The sequence below is a fragment of the Bos javanicus genome, chromosome 17, assembly GCF_032452875.1.
Source record: "Bos javanicus breed banteng chromosome 17, ARS-OSU_banteng_1.0, whole genome shotgun sequence".
Classification (NCBI taxonomy): Eukaryota; Metazoa; Chordata; class Mammalia; order Artiodactyla; family Bovidae; genus Bos; species Bos javanicus.
The window spans coordinates 72,675,880-72,689,845 of NC_083884.1; the positions used below are offsets into that span (position 1 = coordinate 72,675,880).

Sequence of the window (13,966 nt, forward strand, 5' to 3'; positions counted from 1 at the left end):
TGGCTCTGTCCCCGCGCCTCACCCCCCATGACATCACGTGCTTAACACTTCAGGCAGCGAGCCCGGCGTTGACGCTGGTGGTCCTTTCCCATGGGACAGGACGGCCACTTTGCCAGGGTCATTCTCTGACTCCCAAGGCTGAGGTGTGGGACCATGAGCTCGGAATGGGGACCCCCGTTTCTGTCTCTGCCACCACCCTGCAGGCCAGGGTCACAGTCCCTACAGACCTTGGAGGTTTCTGTGAAGGAGAAGGGTTAAGACGTCTGCCCCGCCCCAGAGTGTCCGGGCCTGCCGCAAATGTCTCCCCAGCCAGGCACCAAGGCCTGGCTTTGCAAGAGGCCTCTGATCCGCAGGGGATGAAGGAGGGTCTGTGAGGCCCCCAGGGCATGGGGCAGGGTAGACATGAGCCCCGGAAGGGTTCCTAAGACATGGGCCGCAGCCGGGCCCTGCCGCGGAGCAGCGCAGCATTGGCCCACGGCCAGCAGCCTGCCCAGGCAGCCCTTGCCAGCTGGGCAGGCTCTCCGGCTGCACTCGAGCCTCCACGGCACCCTCTCCCTTCAGAGTCGGCCTTCTCCGGGAGCCACCCCCGCCAGGCCCAGGCTCTGGGCCTCCACCTGGCCTGGGTGCTGGCCAGTCGTATGGGTGCGTCCTCATTTTGGTATCCACCTGGCACAGGCCAGGCAGATGGACAGTCCCCCACTCCGCCTGTACCCAGGCTCCCGGCGGGGGCATGGGTGGGGCCAGGAAACTCACCATCAGGCACGAGGTGGGCCTGAGACAAGGCTGGGGACGGTCCTGTCCTGCGGGCAGCAGACACAGGTGGCACATGGCCAGGGGCGGGTAGAGAGTTGCATTCAGACAGTCCTGAGGTGCCCGTCACAGAGCTGGGGCCTGAAGGAGCTCTGGGGCTGGAGGGGGCAGGGAGGTGATGGCGTCTGAGGTTCCCGTCCGTGAACCCAGTCCAGCTGGGCGACACCTCTAGAGCCAGGAGCAGGGCCAACAGAGCGGCCGCATGGACCTCTGCTGGCCACCCTGTAGGGCGGCCAACGGGGGTTCCGTGGGAGGGGCCGGGGCCCTGGGAGATCGGGCCGTGGCCTGCAGGGCTGCCCGGAAGTGGTTGGCCTGTTGACTTGCCCCAGAGAAGTGTTTGCGTTTGTGACCACACGAGTGCGACTTCCCTGCCACCCTGCCCGCGGCTGCCCCCATCCTGCACCAGCGGGGCTGACGGAGGGGGCCCCAAACCCCCGGGGCTCCCTCCCACCCTGTCTTTTGCCAGCCCAGCAGTGCCCACAGCCTCAGGCCTGTCGGGGCCTTTGACCAGGCCCCCTCCTCCCTGATGGACCCCCATATGACTGAGGCAGGAGCCCTCCTTGGGGAGCCCGCACATAGCCCACCCCCTACCCTGGCCCTGCCTCCGGCTCTGAGGTCCCCAGAGGCCCAGCCCAGCTCTGCTGGGAGCTGGCCGCCCCCCTGCCCTCTCCTACCTAGGCCTGCCGCCCTCCCCACTCCTTGGGCCTGGAGCTGGGTCTGACCCCTCTGCTCCCCTCTTTCTCCAGGTCCCCAGGCCCCACACACACCCTTTCTCTGCGGCCCCTGCCCCACTCTGGATTTAGGATCCTTGGGCCTCCGGGCCTGGCTCCACCTTCTGGATCTTTCCCTCTGGGACCAACGGCCTCTCAAGCAGAATCCCTCTCCCAGGCCCCTCGCGCACCTTCTCACCTTGACAAGGGCTTGCAGGCAGGGGATGCATCCCCGACTGTCCCCACCGCTGCCCCTGCAGTCTCTGCCACCTGCCTTTACCTCCAGGATCTCTCAGAGCCGGTGCGGGGCCGTTCTACTGCGGGCAGCGCTCCCGTCTGTCCCTACGGGGGCCCCTGCGCCCAGGCCTCTGGTCCATACCCAGCCTATCCAAGGCCTCAAGCATCGGGCGCCGCCGTCTCTGCAGGCTTTGACTGCGCCCGTTGGGAAGGCGCTGACCGCATCGCCGGGCGCGGGAGGGCCTCGCCGCGGGAGCGGAGGCCGGCTTGAGGCCTTGACCTGCGGTCCCGAGGCGCCGCTGGCCAGGGGGCTTTGGTGCGCAGCGCCTGGCGCCCACCCTCCTCCCGCCGCCCCGGGGCCGGGCCTCGTCGGGAGCGCGCAGGGGCCGCTTCTCGGGTGGGTGTCTGGGGAGGGAAGGAAAGGCGCGGCGGCCGGGGGTTCCGCCGGCGGGCCCCTTCCAAGTTCGCCCCAAGTTTGCGCGCGGCCGCCTGGGGGCGGGGGCCGCGCGGAGGGGCGGCTGCGCGGCCGGAGGGTGGGGTCTGGCGCGCGGGGCGGGCGCTGCCGCCTGGCCGGCCGCGGCTGGCCCGGGATCAGGGAGCCGATGTGGAATTTCCTGCCCGGCCCGGCGCCCCTCCTGCCGCCCCCCGCCCGGCCGTGCACTCCGCTTCCGGCCGCTCTCGCAGCGGCCGCACCCGCGCCCGCGCCCGCCCCGCGCCTGCCCCGCGCCGCATGGAGGGCGCAGGGCCCCGGGGGGCCGGGCCGGCGCGGCGCCGGGGAGCCGGGGGGCCGTCGCTGCTGCTGCTGCTGCTCTGGCTGCTGCCCGGCCCCACGGCGCCCCAGGAGCTGAGCCCGCGCGGCCGCAACGTGTGCCGCGCACCCGGGTAGGAGCCGGCCGGGCTGGGGGAGGGGGCCGGAGGGGACGCCCGGGGCCGGGACAGGGGAGGGGGCGCCGGGGACTGCCCTGCGCGGAACGCGCGGGCCCCTCGTGCGGCCCTCCCCGACGCCGGCTCCGCTCCAGGCCGAGCCCGGGCGCCGGGCCACGACGGTGCGTCCGAGGATACCCCGGGCGAGAGGAGAGCGGAGGGCAGCGGGCGCAGGGAGGGCAGACACACGGGGTCCGAGATTTCACACCTAGAAAAGAAGGACCCTTGGGCCGGGTTGGGAGGGCCGTAAAAAGACGGGAAACGCATTCCGAGCCCGTGGCAGGGCATGTGCCAGGGCCCGGGCAGACGAGTGTGGCCGGGGCCGGGAGGGAGGGAGGCCGAGAGTCCCGCGGCGGCCTCCTCCCTGCGCCGGGGGAGCCGGGGAGGTCTCAGGCTAGTGGGAAGCACAGATTGGCGTCTTAGGAAGAGCGGACGTGGGTGGGAAGAGGGTGGTCACGGAGCAGGGCGTCGAGGAGCCTGCGCTCCGAGTGGGCCGGGAGCGGGAACAGGACAAGGGCGGGCGCCGGCCTCGGGAGGATGCGGACCCTCCCGGGTGGGATGCGGGTGCCCCAGGAGCCGGCTGGGGAAGCCCGTGTGGGCCGGGCGAAGACAGGACTTGTGGGGGGCGGGGAACCGGGGCCCAGGACCGCGCACGGAGGACCAAGAGCGCGGGCCAGAAGCCGGGGGGTGGCGCCGGGGTCGGAGGGCCCGGTCGGCCTGTCAGGGGCCACTGCGAGGTCAAGGGCATCTCCGCGCGGGGGCGGGGAGCCGGCGTGTGCGGGTGCTCTGGCGCGGGAGGGAGGCGCCGGGCGGGCGGCTGGAGAGGCGGCCACCGGCCCCCGGCAGTCGGGGCGCCCGGGGCCGCAGGGCCCAGGGAGGCCGCGTCCGGGGGCAGGGCGGTCGCCGCAGACAAGGGGCTGTGAGGGGCCGCGCGGGGTTTCCGAGCTCGCATCCCGAGGCGCGCAGACCCCTCCCCGCTGCCAGCCCCGCCTCCGGGGCGGGGGCCGGCCTGGCCCGCCATCTGCTTCACATCGACGCCGCCGCCGCCTCCCGGGCCTCCCGGGCCTCCCCGGCCCCAGGAATGCGGCGGCGGCGGCGGGCGGGGCTGCCTGGAGGGGGGAGGGCGCGATCGCCGCCGGCCTGTGCCTCGCCTCAGCCCTCCTTCCCCGTGGGGGTCCCTACCGGGGGGACCCGAGGGCCAGCCGGCCGCGCTCCCCCGCCCCGGACCTCCCCATTGGACGGCCCGTTCCAGTTGCCGGGAGCCTGGGCTGGGTTTCAGATCCCCAGGCCTCCGCATCCTCGTGGCCTCGGGCGCATCGCTTAAGGTCTTCAGGCTGGACCCTGCTCCTGGCAAATGGGGTCGGGGGTGGACCCGCCTCGTGAAGGGGAGGGAGAGGGGATGGCCCTGGTCCTGTGTGGAGCTGGTTTCCAGGAACCACCGCCACTGGGGGCCCCACCTCCCTCCCCAGGGTCTGGACCATCTCTTCCATGACCTTCCCAAGGCTGGGCCTTTCAAAGCTCCACTAGCTGTTGCCTCTGCCTGGAGGCAGGAGGACCACGGAGGGGAGCAGCTCTGTCAGTAAAACCCCAGAGGCATTCTGTGTGCTGACCTGGCAGTGCCAGGGCACAGCTGTCCCGTGTGTGTGCGTGTGTGTGTGTGTGCATGCGTGTGTGTGTGCGCGTGTGTGCATGTGTGTGGGGGGGAGACTTACCACAAGTCATCTGACATCTGGCAAGGGCTAGGGAGGAGGTATTCAGCGGGGAGACCCAACCGGAGGTGATGAGTGAGAGAGGCCAGGGGAGAGGAGCCCGGAGCAGAGCCCGGTGGTGTCGGGGGCAGGCCCTGCCTGCTGAGGGCCTGCTGGAAGTGCGGAAGGGGCCCAGGTGGCTTGGACGGGGATGGTGGAGGAGAGACCACCCGAGCTCTGCCTGCTCCTGAGAAGACTGAGGCCCCGGAAACCCTGGGGCAAGAGGGCAGAAGGTGGGAGAGAAGCAGGCAGGATGAGGTGGTCAGGGGTGGGGGGCAGGGGACAAGTGGCCTGTCTCCCGGATCCACTTTGGGAGGTCTAGCCAGATGTTTCTCTGTGCGTCGTCTCTGGGAGGGCACGGGGTCCCAGCCTCTCAGCCTGGAAAGACAGGCCTTACCCTGAGATAGAGTCAACTTGGGGTGGGGGCTTACGTGGAGGAGGCCTCCAAGGCATTGCCAGTGTCTTGCTGGGACTTGGGGAGCCTCGTGAGGGAGCCAGAGTGGACAGAGCAGGGGGTGCAGAGGAGGGGGTGCCCGTGGCGGGCGGGAGGGGAGCCAGGCCGTCGTGGAGTCCCGGGAGGTGTGGGGGCAGAGGGCACTGGCACAGACACTGTGCCAGACACTGGCACAGTGAGTGGGCAGTGCATTTGGGCGGGTTCAAGATCGAGGTCTGAATCAGCACAGCTCCAGCTGCAGGGACCGCGCTCTGTGGCGAGGCACCGCCTGCTTGCCTCGGGGCTGGACTGACAGGGTCCCGCCCGAGCGTTGGAGCTGCCCTGTCCCCGGCCCTCTCTCTTGACCTCTGACTTTCATTAGATCTGAGGCAGCCGGGCTGCTAGCCCGTCCCAGCCTTTTCTGCCTCCCATCTTAGGAGGAGAGGTCCCACAGGCTCGTCCTCTGCATGGGCTCTGTCCCGCCAGCGGGTGGGGTTTTTAGCTCTGTTGGGTGGGGCCTAGGTGCCAGCCACCCTGGGGGAGCTTTCTGGGGCCTATTCAGCATGGGCTGAAGTGCACACAGCAGCCTTGAGTGAGTTCTTGAGCTGTGCTTAGTCGCTCAGTCATGTCTGACTCTTTGCGACCCCATGGACTGCAGCCCGCCAGGCTCCTCTGTCCATGGGATTCTCCGGGCAAGAATACTAGTGTGGGATGCTATGCCCTCCTTCAGGGGATCTTCCCAACCCAGGAATTGAGCCGGGGTCTCCTGCACGGCAGGCAAATTCTTTACCAGCTGAGCTACCAGGAAATTTCCTGGGTGACTTCTTTTTTTTTGGTGCCAAAAGCTGGAGACATCTCTCTGTTAATCCTCCTGCGAAACCTATGGGGACCCAGTGTACAGATACAGCGGCTCGTGCTCAGAGAGGTTAAGTTCTGTGCCCAAGGTCACACAGCAAGTGGTAGACCCAGACATCTGATGCACCTGCCTGTGGCCCTAAGCCCAGGCTCCCAAGCTGGTCACAGAGCGAGGAGGCCAGGCCATCCGGGACGGAAGGCGGGCAGTATTCCCAGGCCGTCCCAGCAGGCCATTCTGGTGGGGTCGCCTGCAGAAGGACCAGCTCCAGAGGCTCTCTATCCAGAGTCCTGGGCTCAGGCTGGCAAAAGAGGCAGGGGGTGATGGGTCTCCCCGCAGATGGGCTCCTTGGAGCCCCAGGGCAGGGCTGGGCTGGGTGGGTGGGGACGCTGGGGGTCAGGAAAAGCCAGCCCTGCTGAGTGTTCCTGTCTCTGGTTTCCAGTTTCATTTGTGGAAAATAAGCTGGCCCATTCCTTGAAGTTTGGGGTTTTATGGGTCTTGTTCCCCAGGTCCCATATCTTTGGCCCAAAGGAGAATCCAGCCCTTTCCAGGAGAGGGGATTCCCTTGGGGTCCTGGGTGCCACCTGGGGTTTAGTGATCATCTCAAGCTGGGAACATGGAGGGCATCTTCTGAGGGGCCTGCTAAGGGGCAGCTCAACTTTCCTTTCCCTGACACCCCACCCACCAGGGCCATCAGGCCCCTCCCACCTCCTCCACCAACACATGGCCAGTTCTGGGTTCCCATCCTCCCCAAGACCCTCTCCTTTGCTCTCAGGTTGGACGGAGGCCATGTGCCTTTAGGATCTGAGACTCCACAGACCTGCATTCTGAGTGTCTGTCCCTTCTCGACCTCCTTTGCCCACAGTGTGGGCACACCCCACCTCAGCCCTCATGACCCTCACCAGGGGCCATGGCTTCACTTGGGCAGGGCCACCGAACCTCTGTGTCTGCCCACCCCATCAGGCCAGGGCTCAGAGGCTGCACCACCCCAACATGGGGCACTTAGGAAGTTATCTCCTACTGTTCCTTGGAAAAGACAAATAAAGTTGAGGTTTCATGAAACTGCACAGAGAGGACATTCCAGTGTGGCCTTCCTCTAGCCTGAGTCTCGCCCTGGTGCTCTGCAGCCCTCACTTGCACTTTCCTCACCTGGACAGACTCCCTGGGTGTCCCCTGCCCAAGCAGACCCCTCGCCAAGTCCACCTCGCTCAGAGGCTGCCTGTCTCAGCCCCAACAGGGCATCCTGATGTGCTGCCCGACCCAGCCAGTCCTGGCACTGTCTGGGTCTGAGCCCTTGACACCCATCGGGCCAGACTCCGCCCCACCCCGGGGTGCCCTAGGCTACCTCACTGGAGCAGGTCCTAGAGGCCCAGAGACTTTTGCCCCACCCCCACCTCACCACTGCCCCTCCTCAGATGCCTGGGGTCTCTTCTCAGGCCTAGCGGATGGGGGAAGAGGGCACAGATCAGGAGAGGCAAGACCCCCAAGTAGAGGGAACTGTAGAGTTCTTGGAGGTGGTCTGCGCTTTGCTGCCTCCCAGGGTTTGCTCTGGATGGCTGAAATTTGTGACTTACTCGAGTCCCCCGAACCTACAGCAGCGCCTCCGATAACCACCTGTCGAGGGGAGGGTGGGGATTGCTGGAGTGGGGGGTCCCAGCGCGAGGGGCTCAGACTCAGGCGCCAGTCTCTCTGCCTGCAGCTCCCAGGAGCTCACGTGCTGCGCCGGCTGGAAGCAGCAGGGGGACGAGTGTGGGATCGGTGAGTGGGTCACCCTGGGATCGGGGCCGGGGCGGGGGCGGGGGTGCATAGAGAGGAGGAGACAAGTGCGGCGGCTGGACTGGGGACACCTCGGCCCGTCTCGTCCGCAGCTGTGTGCGAAGGCAACTCCACGTGCTCGGAGAACGAGGTGTGCGTGCGACCCGGCGAGTGCCGCTGCCGCCACGGCTACTTCGGGGCCAACTGCGACACCAGTGAGAGCGGAGCGGGGCGGGCAGGGTCCCAGAAGGGCGGGGCCTGATCGGGAGGCGGGGCGGTGAGTGGGCGGGGCCTGGTTCGGGGGCGGGGCTCCGGGAGGGAAGCTGGCAGGCTCTCTCGCCAGCGCCTGGGCCTGCCCCGGTCTCCACTCCTGCAGAGTGCCCGCGCCAGTTCTGGGGTCCCGACTGCAAGGAGCTGTGCGTCTGCCACCCGCACGGGCAGTGCGAGGACGTGACGGGCCAGTGTACCTGTCACGCGCGGCGCTGGGGCGCACGCTGCGAGCATGCGTGCCAGTGCCAGCACGGCGCGTGCCACCCGCGGAGCGGCGCGTGTCGCTGCGAGCCCGGCTGGTGGGGCCCGCAGTGCGCCAGCGCGTGCTACTGCAGCGCCACGTCGCGCTGCGACCCGCAGACGGGCGCGTGCCTGTGCCACGCGGGCTGGTGGGGCCGCAGCTGCAACAATCAGTGCGCCTGCAACACGTCGCCGTGCGAGCAGCAGAGCGGCCGCTGCCAGTGCCGGGAGCGCACGTTCGGCGCGCGCTGCGAGCGTTATTGCCAGTGCTTCCGCGGCCGCTGCCACCCGGTGGACGGCACGTGCGCGTGCGAGCCCGGCTACAGGGGCAAGTACTGCCGGGAGCCGTGCCCCGCCGGCTTCTACGGCCTGGGCTGCCGCCGCCGGTAAGCGCGGGCCCCGCCCAGGGAGGGGAGGGAGGGACAGGCCGCCGAGGGGGCGGGAGTGAGCCGGCCCGGGCCCCGCCTAGCCTCCCGTCCCTTCCCCAGATGCGGCCAGTGCAAGGGCCAGCAGCCGTGCACCGTGGCCGAGGGCCGCTGCCTGACGTGCGAGCCCGGCTGGAACGGCACCAAGTGCGACCAGCCGTGCGCCGCCGGCTTCTACGGCGAGGGCTGCGGCCGCCGATGCCCGCCGTGTCGCGACGGGCACGCCTGCAACCACGTGACCGGCAAGTGCACGCGCTGCAACGCGGGCTGGATCGGCGACCGGTGAGCGACCCGCGTGCGCCCCAGACACGCAGCCCCCCGCCGCCCTCCCTCCCCCGACCGCTCTCCGCGTTGGGCTCTGTGGGCTTCAGGGTCGTTGGCCCTGCTTCCACTGACGCCCCCTCCCCGCCTTCCGAGGTGTGAGACCAAGTGCAGCAATGGCACATACGGCGAGGACTGCGCGTTTGTGTGTGCCGACTGCGGGAGTGGCCACTGCGACTTCCAGTCCGGACGATGCCTCTGCAGCCCGGGCGTCCATGGGCCCCAGTGAGTGCCCGGGGACGAGAGGTCTGAGGAGTCAGTATCCGGCACAGGGCTCCAGCCAGACCCCAGGTGCTGCTGTATTGGCGACCAGGTGGGACCCAGGCTTGGCCCTCAGCCAGCTAGGGAGCGACCAGGGGCTCTTGGGGGGCAGTTTCCTGCCCTGGTGTGGAGCCGGCGTTCAAGCCGGATCTGGCGGCCAGGTCAGCCTGTGGTCAGTGGGCTCCCCTGAGCTGATGATATGAAGTGAGCAGGGACCTCCACGTACACCCACGGGTCTGGTCCGGCAGCCTCTCTTCCCTGTACACAAGAGTCAGCCCCCGAAGTGGGCACCGCGGCCAGTGATCTCGGCCAGGCCCCCAGACTCCCCGGCGCTGGAGTGCACCCATGCATTTCCAAAACACTGATCGCCCAGGACGTGCTGGAGGTGGGGGTGGCCGCAGTCCCTAGAGAGTGGAGCCAGGGAACGCGGGGCAGGCCGGCCGCGGGGTCGAGCGCGGGAGGCGTCTCCGAGGGCAGCTCGGCGGCGTCCCCAGACCCCGCCCGCCTCCCTGACCTCGCGCTCCCGCAGCTGTAACCTGACGTGCCCGCCCGGGCTCCACGGCGTGGACTGCGCCCAGGCCTGCAGCTGCCACGAAGACTCGTGCGACCCGGTTACCGGTGCCTGCCGCCTGGGTGAGTGGGTAGGGGCCACCGGGCGGGGGCGCGGCGGTCGCTGGCCGCCGCTCTGATCGGGCGCTCCCCACAGAGACCAATCAGCGCAAGGGCGTGATGGGCGCCGGGGCGCTGCTCGCCCTGCTCCTCGGCCTGCTGCTCTCGCTGCTCGGCTGCTGCTGCGCCTGCCGCGGCAAGGACCCAGCGCGCGGGTGAGGCTTCGCGGCCGGGCCCTAGCCCGGCGCGCGTCGCGCTGGGTCTCCGGCTAGGTGCGCCTTTCCCGGCCCCGCCCCTTCGCTCAGGCCCCGCCCCGAGGGGCCGCGTACACTGTAGGCCCCGGACCGGGTTAGCTCAGGCCCCGCTTGCCGCCCCGCCCCGCCCGGTGGCCCCGCCCCTTTTCCCGCGTCCACTGTAGGCCCCGCCCCGCCGCCGGCCCCGCCCCATGGGTGGGCACCCGCTGACTTGCCCCGCCCCTCCGGCCAAGGTACGGTCCCGCCCCCTTCGCTCAGGCCCCGCCCCCGCAGGGAGCTCTCGCTGGGGAGGAAGAAGGCGCCGCAGCGCCTGTGCGGACGCTTCAGTCGTATCAGCATGAAGCTACCCCGGATCCCGCTCCGCAGGCAGAAGCTGCCCAAGGTCGTAGGTAAGGATGACCGGGGAACACTCCCGACGCAGGCGGCTGCGGGAAGTGGGCGTGACCGGGTCAGTATAGGAATGGCGGGGCCTTGATTGTCCATGGGAGGGGCGAGGGGAGATGCGCCCAGGGCGAGGAAAGAGGGCTCGCGGATACGGGGGAGCCTGGGAGGAAGGCAGGGATGGTGGTCTGGACGTCCCGTCGCCCAGCAGTCTGCGGGAGTGAACGCACCGTCTGTCCTGGTGCGGAACCGCAGGTGGACGCAGGACCTGTGCGTGGGAATGCCCTGCCGCAAGAAGCCCCCGTCCCCGGCCTAGACTTCTGGCAGTGCCCAGGGTCTTCCCTGAAAAGGGGGCAGGCTGACCCCTGGGCCCCCACCGCTGTCAGGACGGGTCAGCTTCTGGGTTTTAGGGCATGCCGTTTTCTCTTCTCTGTCTGCACTGATTCACACTGGGGTGGAAGCTCTCTGTGTCTTTCCCACTTGTTTCCAAACATGAAGGGGACGAGGTGATGAAGTCTCCTGGGAGGTAAAGGTGGAGACAGCTGAGAAAAGCCACGCTGGGCCCACTCAGCATGGTGGGGTCTGTGGACACGGGTGTAGGGGCTGGAGCCCACCTCCTGTTTGTGCAAGGAGGACAGGCTGGCCAGCCTCTGGGATTCCCTGTTGGCAGGGTCTACATCTGTGGAGGCTGTGCCTGGGGGTGGCAGCCTGCTGAGATGGGCTGAGCCAAAGGGTGGCCTCTCTACTGGGCATTTGCTCTCAGAAACTGCCGCAGGGCAGGGTCTGAAGCATGGCCTGGAGGGCCTGATGGCGGCTCCCAGCCAGGTGCTCCCTCTCTTCATAACTTTCGGCCTGACCTCGGTCAGCTCCCTGGCTGCTGGGAGAGGCCTGTTGAGTTGCCTGTCCTGCTTAGAGTCTTGGGGGTACAGCTGGTTGGGTCCCTACCTCACTGTGGCAGGAGGGCTGGTGAGGGCCCTGGCTGGGGCAAGGCAGGGCCCCTGACAGCTGTGCCTCCCTCCCCCCCAGTGGCCCATCATGACCTGGACAACACACTCAACTGCAGCTTCCTGGAGCCGCCCTCGGGGCTGGAGCAGCCCTCACCATCATGGTCCTCCCGGGCCTCCTTCTCCTCCTTCGATACCACAGACGAAGGCCCCGTGTACTGCGTACCCCACGAGGGTGAGTTCGCCTCCTTGGGGTGAGGACCCCTCTCGCTCTGACCCAGCAAAGGGTTCTCGCTGAAAAGATCTCTGCTTGGAGGGACAGGGAGGAAGGGCTGGTGATGCTGTTAGCTGGGGGTGGGGGACATACAGCTAAGGCTGCAGGTCAGGCTTCTGTGCTGCCCAGCACCAGACTCGGCTAGGGGTCTGGGGAGGTAGCCACAGCTGGGTTCACAGCTGGGGACACCAGGCAGAGACAAGTTTCTGGGCTGGGGGAGGAGCTGGCAAGAGGAGACAGGAAAGGGAGTCTTGGGGGTCTGGAGGCACACTTTGACGGGAAGCCTTGGCTCACAAACGTCAGGAAGCAGGCTCACTCTCTGGGCTTCTGGCCCCTCTCCTCCTGCTACCGTCCCCGTCAATGACTCTGGGCAGGTGACCAGGTGAGCCTGAGTCTTGATTGCTCTTAAGGAAGGATAAGGAATAGAGGGCCAGATGTGGTCATGGTGGCCCCGAGGCCAGGAATGGGGTGCGGGAGAGGTTCGAGGCTGAGGGGCTGCGGCCCAGGAAGGAGCCCCTTGTCCTGCCCAGGGGCTCCAAGTCTGCGGTCAGCGCGGCGAGCATGCCAGGCCCGTCTGGATGCCAGGACTCCTGAGCACCAGCAGGGAGGGAAGAGGACGGGAGGGGGCGCCGGCGGTGGCTTGCGCCTGGAAGCTGGAGGGCCAAGCTTTTCCCGCGGGCGGTGACCGGCCCTCTCTTCCCTGGTCAGAGGCGGCTGCCGAGAGCCGGGATTCGGAGGCCCCCGCCGCGGCGCCGGTGACCACGCCCGCGGAGGAGGCGGCGCCCCTCCCCCCGTCCTCCGACAGCGAGCGGTCGGCGTCCAGCGGCGACGGGCCCGGAGGGGCGCTGTATGCGCGCGTGGCCCGGCGCGAGGCCCGGCCGGCCCGGGTCCGAGACGAGGCCCGAGGCCTGTCGCTTTCGCCATCGCCCGAGCGCCGGAAGCCGCCACCACCCGACCCCGCCACCAAACCCAAGGTGTCCTGGATCCATGGCAAGCAGGGTGCCGGGGCCGCCGCCGCCGCCGCCGCCGCCCCTGCGCCCTCGCCTCCACCCGCCGGCCCCGAGGCCGCTCCCAGCCCCAGCAAGAGGAAACGGACGCCCAGCGACACGTCGGCGCGGCCCCCCGGGCTGGCAGAGGAGGGGCCGGCCCTCGGGGCACCCTCCCCGCCTCGGGCTCGGGCTCGGGGCCGAGGCCCGGGCCTCCCAGAGCCCACGGACGCTGGCGGGCCCCCGCGCAGTGCGCCCGAGGCCGCCTCCATGCTGGCCGCCGAGCTGCGCGACAAGACTCGCAGCCTGGGCCGCGCCGAGGGGCCCGCGGGCATGCAGGGCCCCCGAGAGAAGCCGGCGCCTCCGCAAAAGGCCAAGCGCTCCGCGCCTCCCTCCTCTCCCGCCCGCGCGCCCCCCGCACCTGAGGCCCTGGGGCCCGAAAAGAAGGCAGCCGGCGCGCCCGGATCCGACACCCCTCGAAAGAAAACCCCCATCCAGAAGCCGCCCCGCAAGAAGAGCCGGGAGCTGGCAGGCGAGCCGGGCCGGGTGGGCGCGCCCACGCTGTAGTAAGGGAGCCCCGTGGGCCTGCAACTTCCCCGCTTAGCAGCGCTGCTTGGCACCCCGCGCCTCGCGCCCCCGCGTCTCCCGCGGGGGCCCCAGTCTGGAGCCGCCGGGCGGGAGGCTGCATCTCGCTGGTTCAGGCCCCGCGGCCCTCCTGGACAGGACCGTGCTCGCTGCGGCAGGAAGCCCCATCCCGGTGGCTGAGGCCTGACAGGCGCTTCGCTGACCCTTCCCTTCCTACGGCCTCCCTGGGGAGGGCTCCTGTCTGCCCGCCGGGCTTCCAAGGCCAGGGGCAGGAGGGCTCTGTCTAGAGAACACCTCCCACTGGCCCAGAGTGCCTTGGCTGGGCCGCCTTCTCACTGGCTGGGGCCAGAAGCACTTCCACCCTGGATGCCTCTCCGGTCAAGGCCTGGTGCCTCTGGCTGGAGGCTCCCTCCCTGTGACCCTGGCCAGAGGCTCCTTCCACTGGCTGAGCCCCAGGGCCTCTGGTTGATAGGAGCCTGGGGAGGAGGGCTGGTCTCTGCTCCTCAGGGGGCTTGGCTGTCCCCCACCAGTCCTTCCCAGCCCCCTCCGCTGTCGAGCTGGTTTTGATGGCCTCCCAGCACCCCACATGCCTGGGAATCCGAGGGGCGACTCCAGTGGCCTGAGGAGATGTATTTATAGGCCCCCGGCAGGGCTGCTCCCACCCCCCCCCCCGGGGGGCCCCAGGATGGGCTCCTCTTGGCAGGGGCTCGGCCAAAGCTTTCCGAATAAAGTGCCTCCCCCCCCATGGTCTGCCTGCTTCCTCTCCGCTGGGCCTCTGACAAGGACTTCACCCCAAGACACCTGGCACCCCATGACCCAAGTGGCGTCTGGGAGCGCAGGTGTGGCCCCCCAGGACCACGTGGGAAGCGTGTCCTGTCCGTCTGCCCAGCCTTGATCTTTTTATCCAGTGTGTTGGGCACCCACTCAGCCCACCCCCTTGCTGGTG

The 13,966-nt window shown here is 68.9% G+C and overlaps 1 protein-coding gene across 2 annotated transcripts; it reads left to right on the top strand.

Moving 5' to 3' along the window:
* The first annotated feature begins 2,472 nt into the window (after positions 1 to 2,472).
* Positions 2,473 to 13,765, top strand: SCARF2 (scavenger receptor class F member 2). 2 transcript variants are annotated; one of them, XM_061385645.1, is made up of 11 exons: positions 2,473 to 2,639; positions 7,415 to 7,473; positions 7,584 to 7,685; positions 7,847 to 8,366; positions 8,469 to 8,687; positions 8,823 to 8,951; positions 9,517 to 9,620; positions 9,694 to 9,811; positions 10,109 to 10,239; positions 11,258 to 11,410; positions 12,158 to 13,765. In XM_061385645.1, the coding sequence occupies exons 1-11, from the start codon at positions 2,488 to 2,490 to the stop codon at positions 13,000 to 13,002; spliced, it is 2,532 nt and encodes an 843-aa protein (XP_061241629.1). In that variant the 5' UTR covers positions 2,473 to 2,487; the 3' UTR covers positions 13,003 to 13,765. The 2 variants fall into 2 exon arrangements, with proteins under 2 accessions (XP_061241629.1, XP_061241630.1); XM_061385646.1 differs by having other exon boundaries at positions 10,124 to 10,239.
* The last annotated feature ends 201 nt before the right edge of the window (positions 13,766 to 13,966 follow it).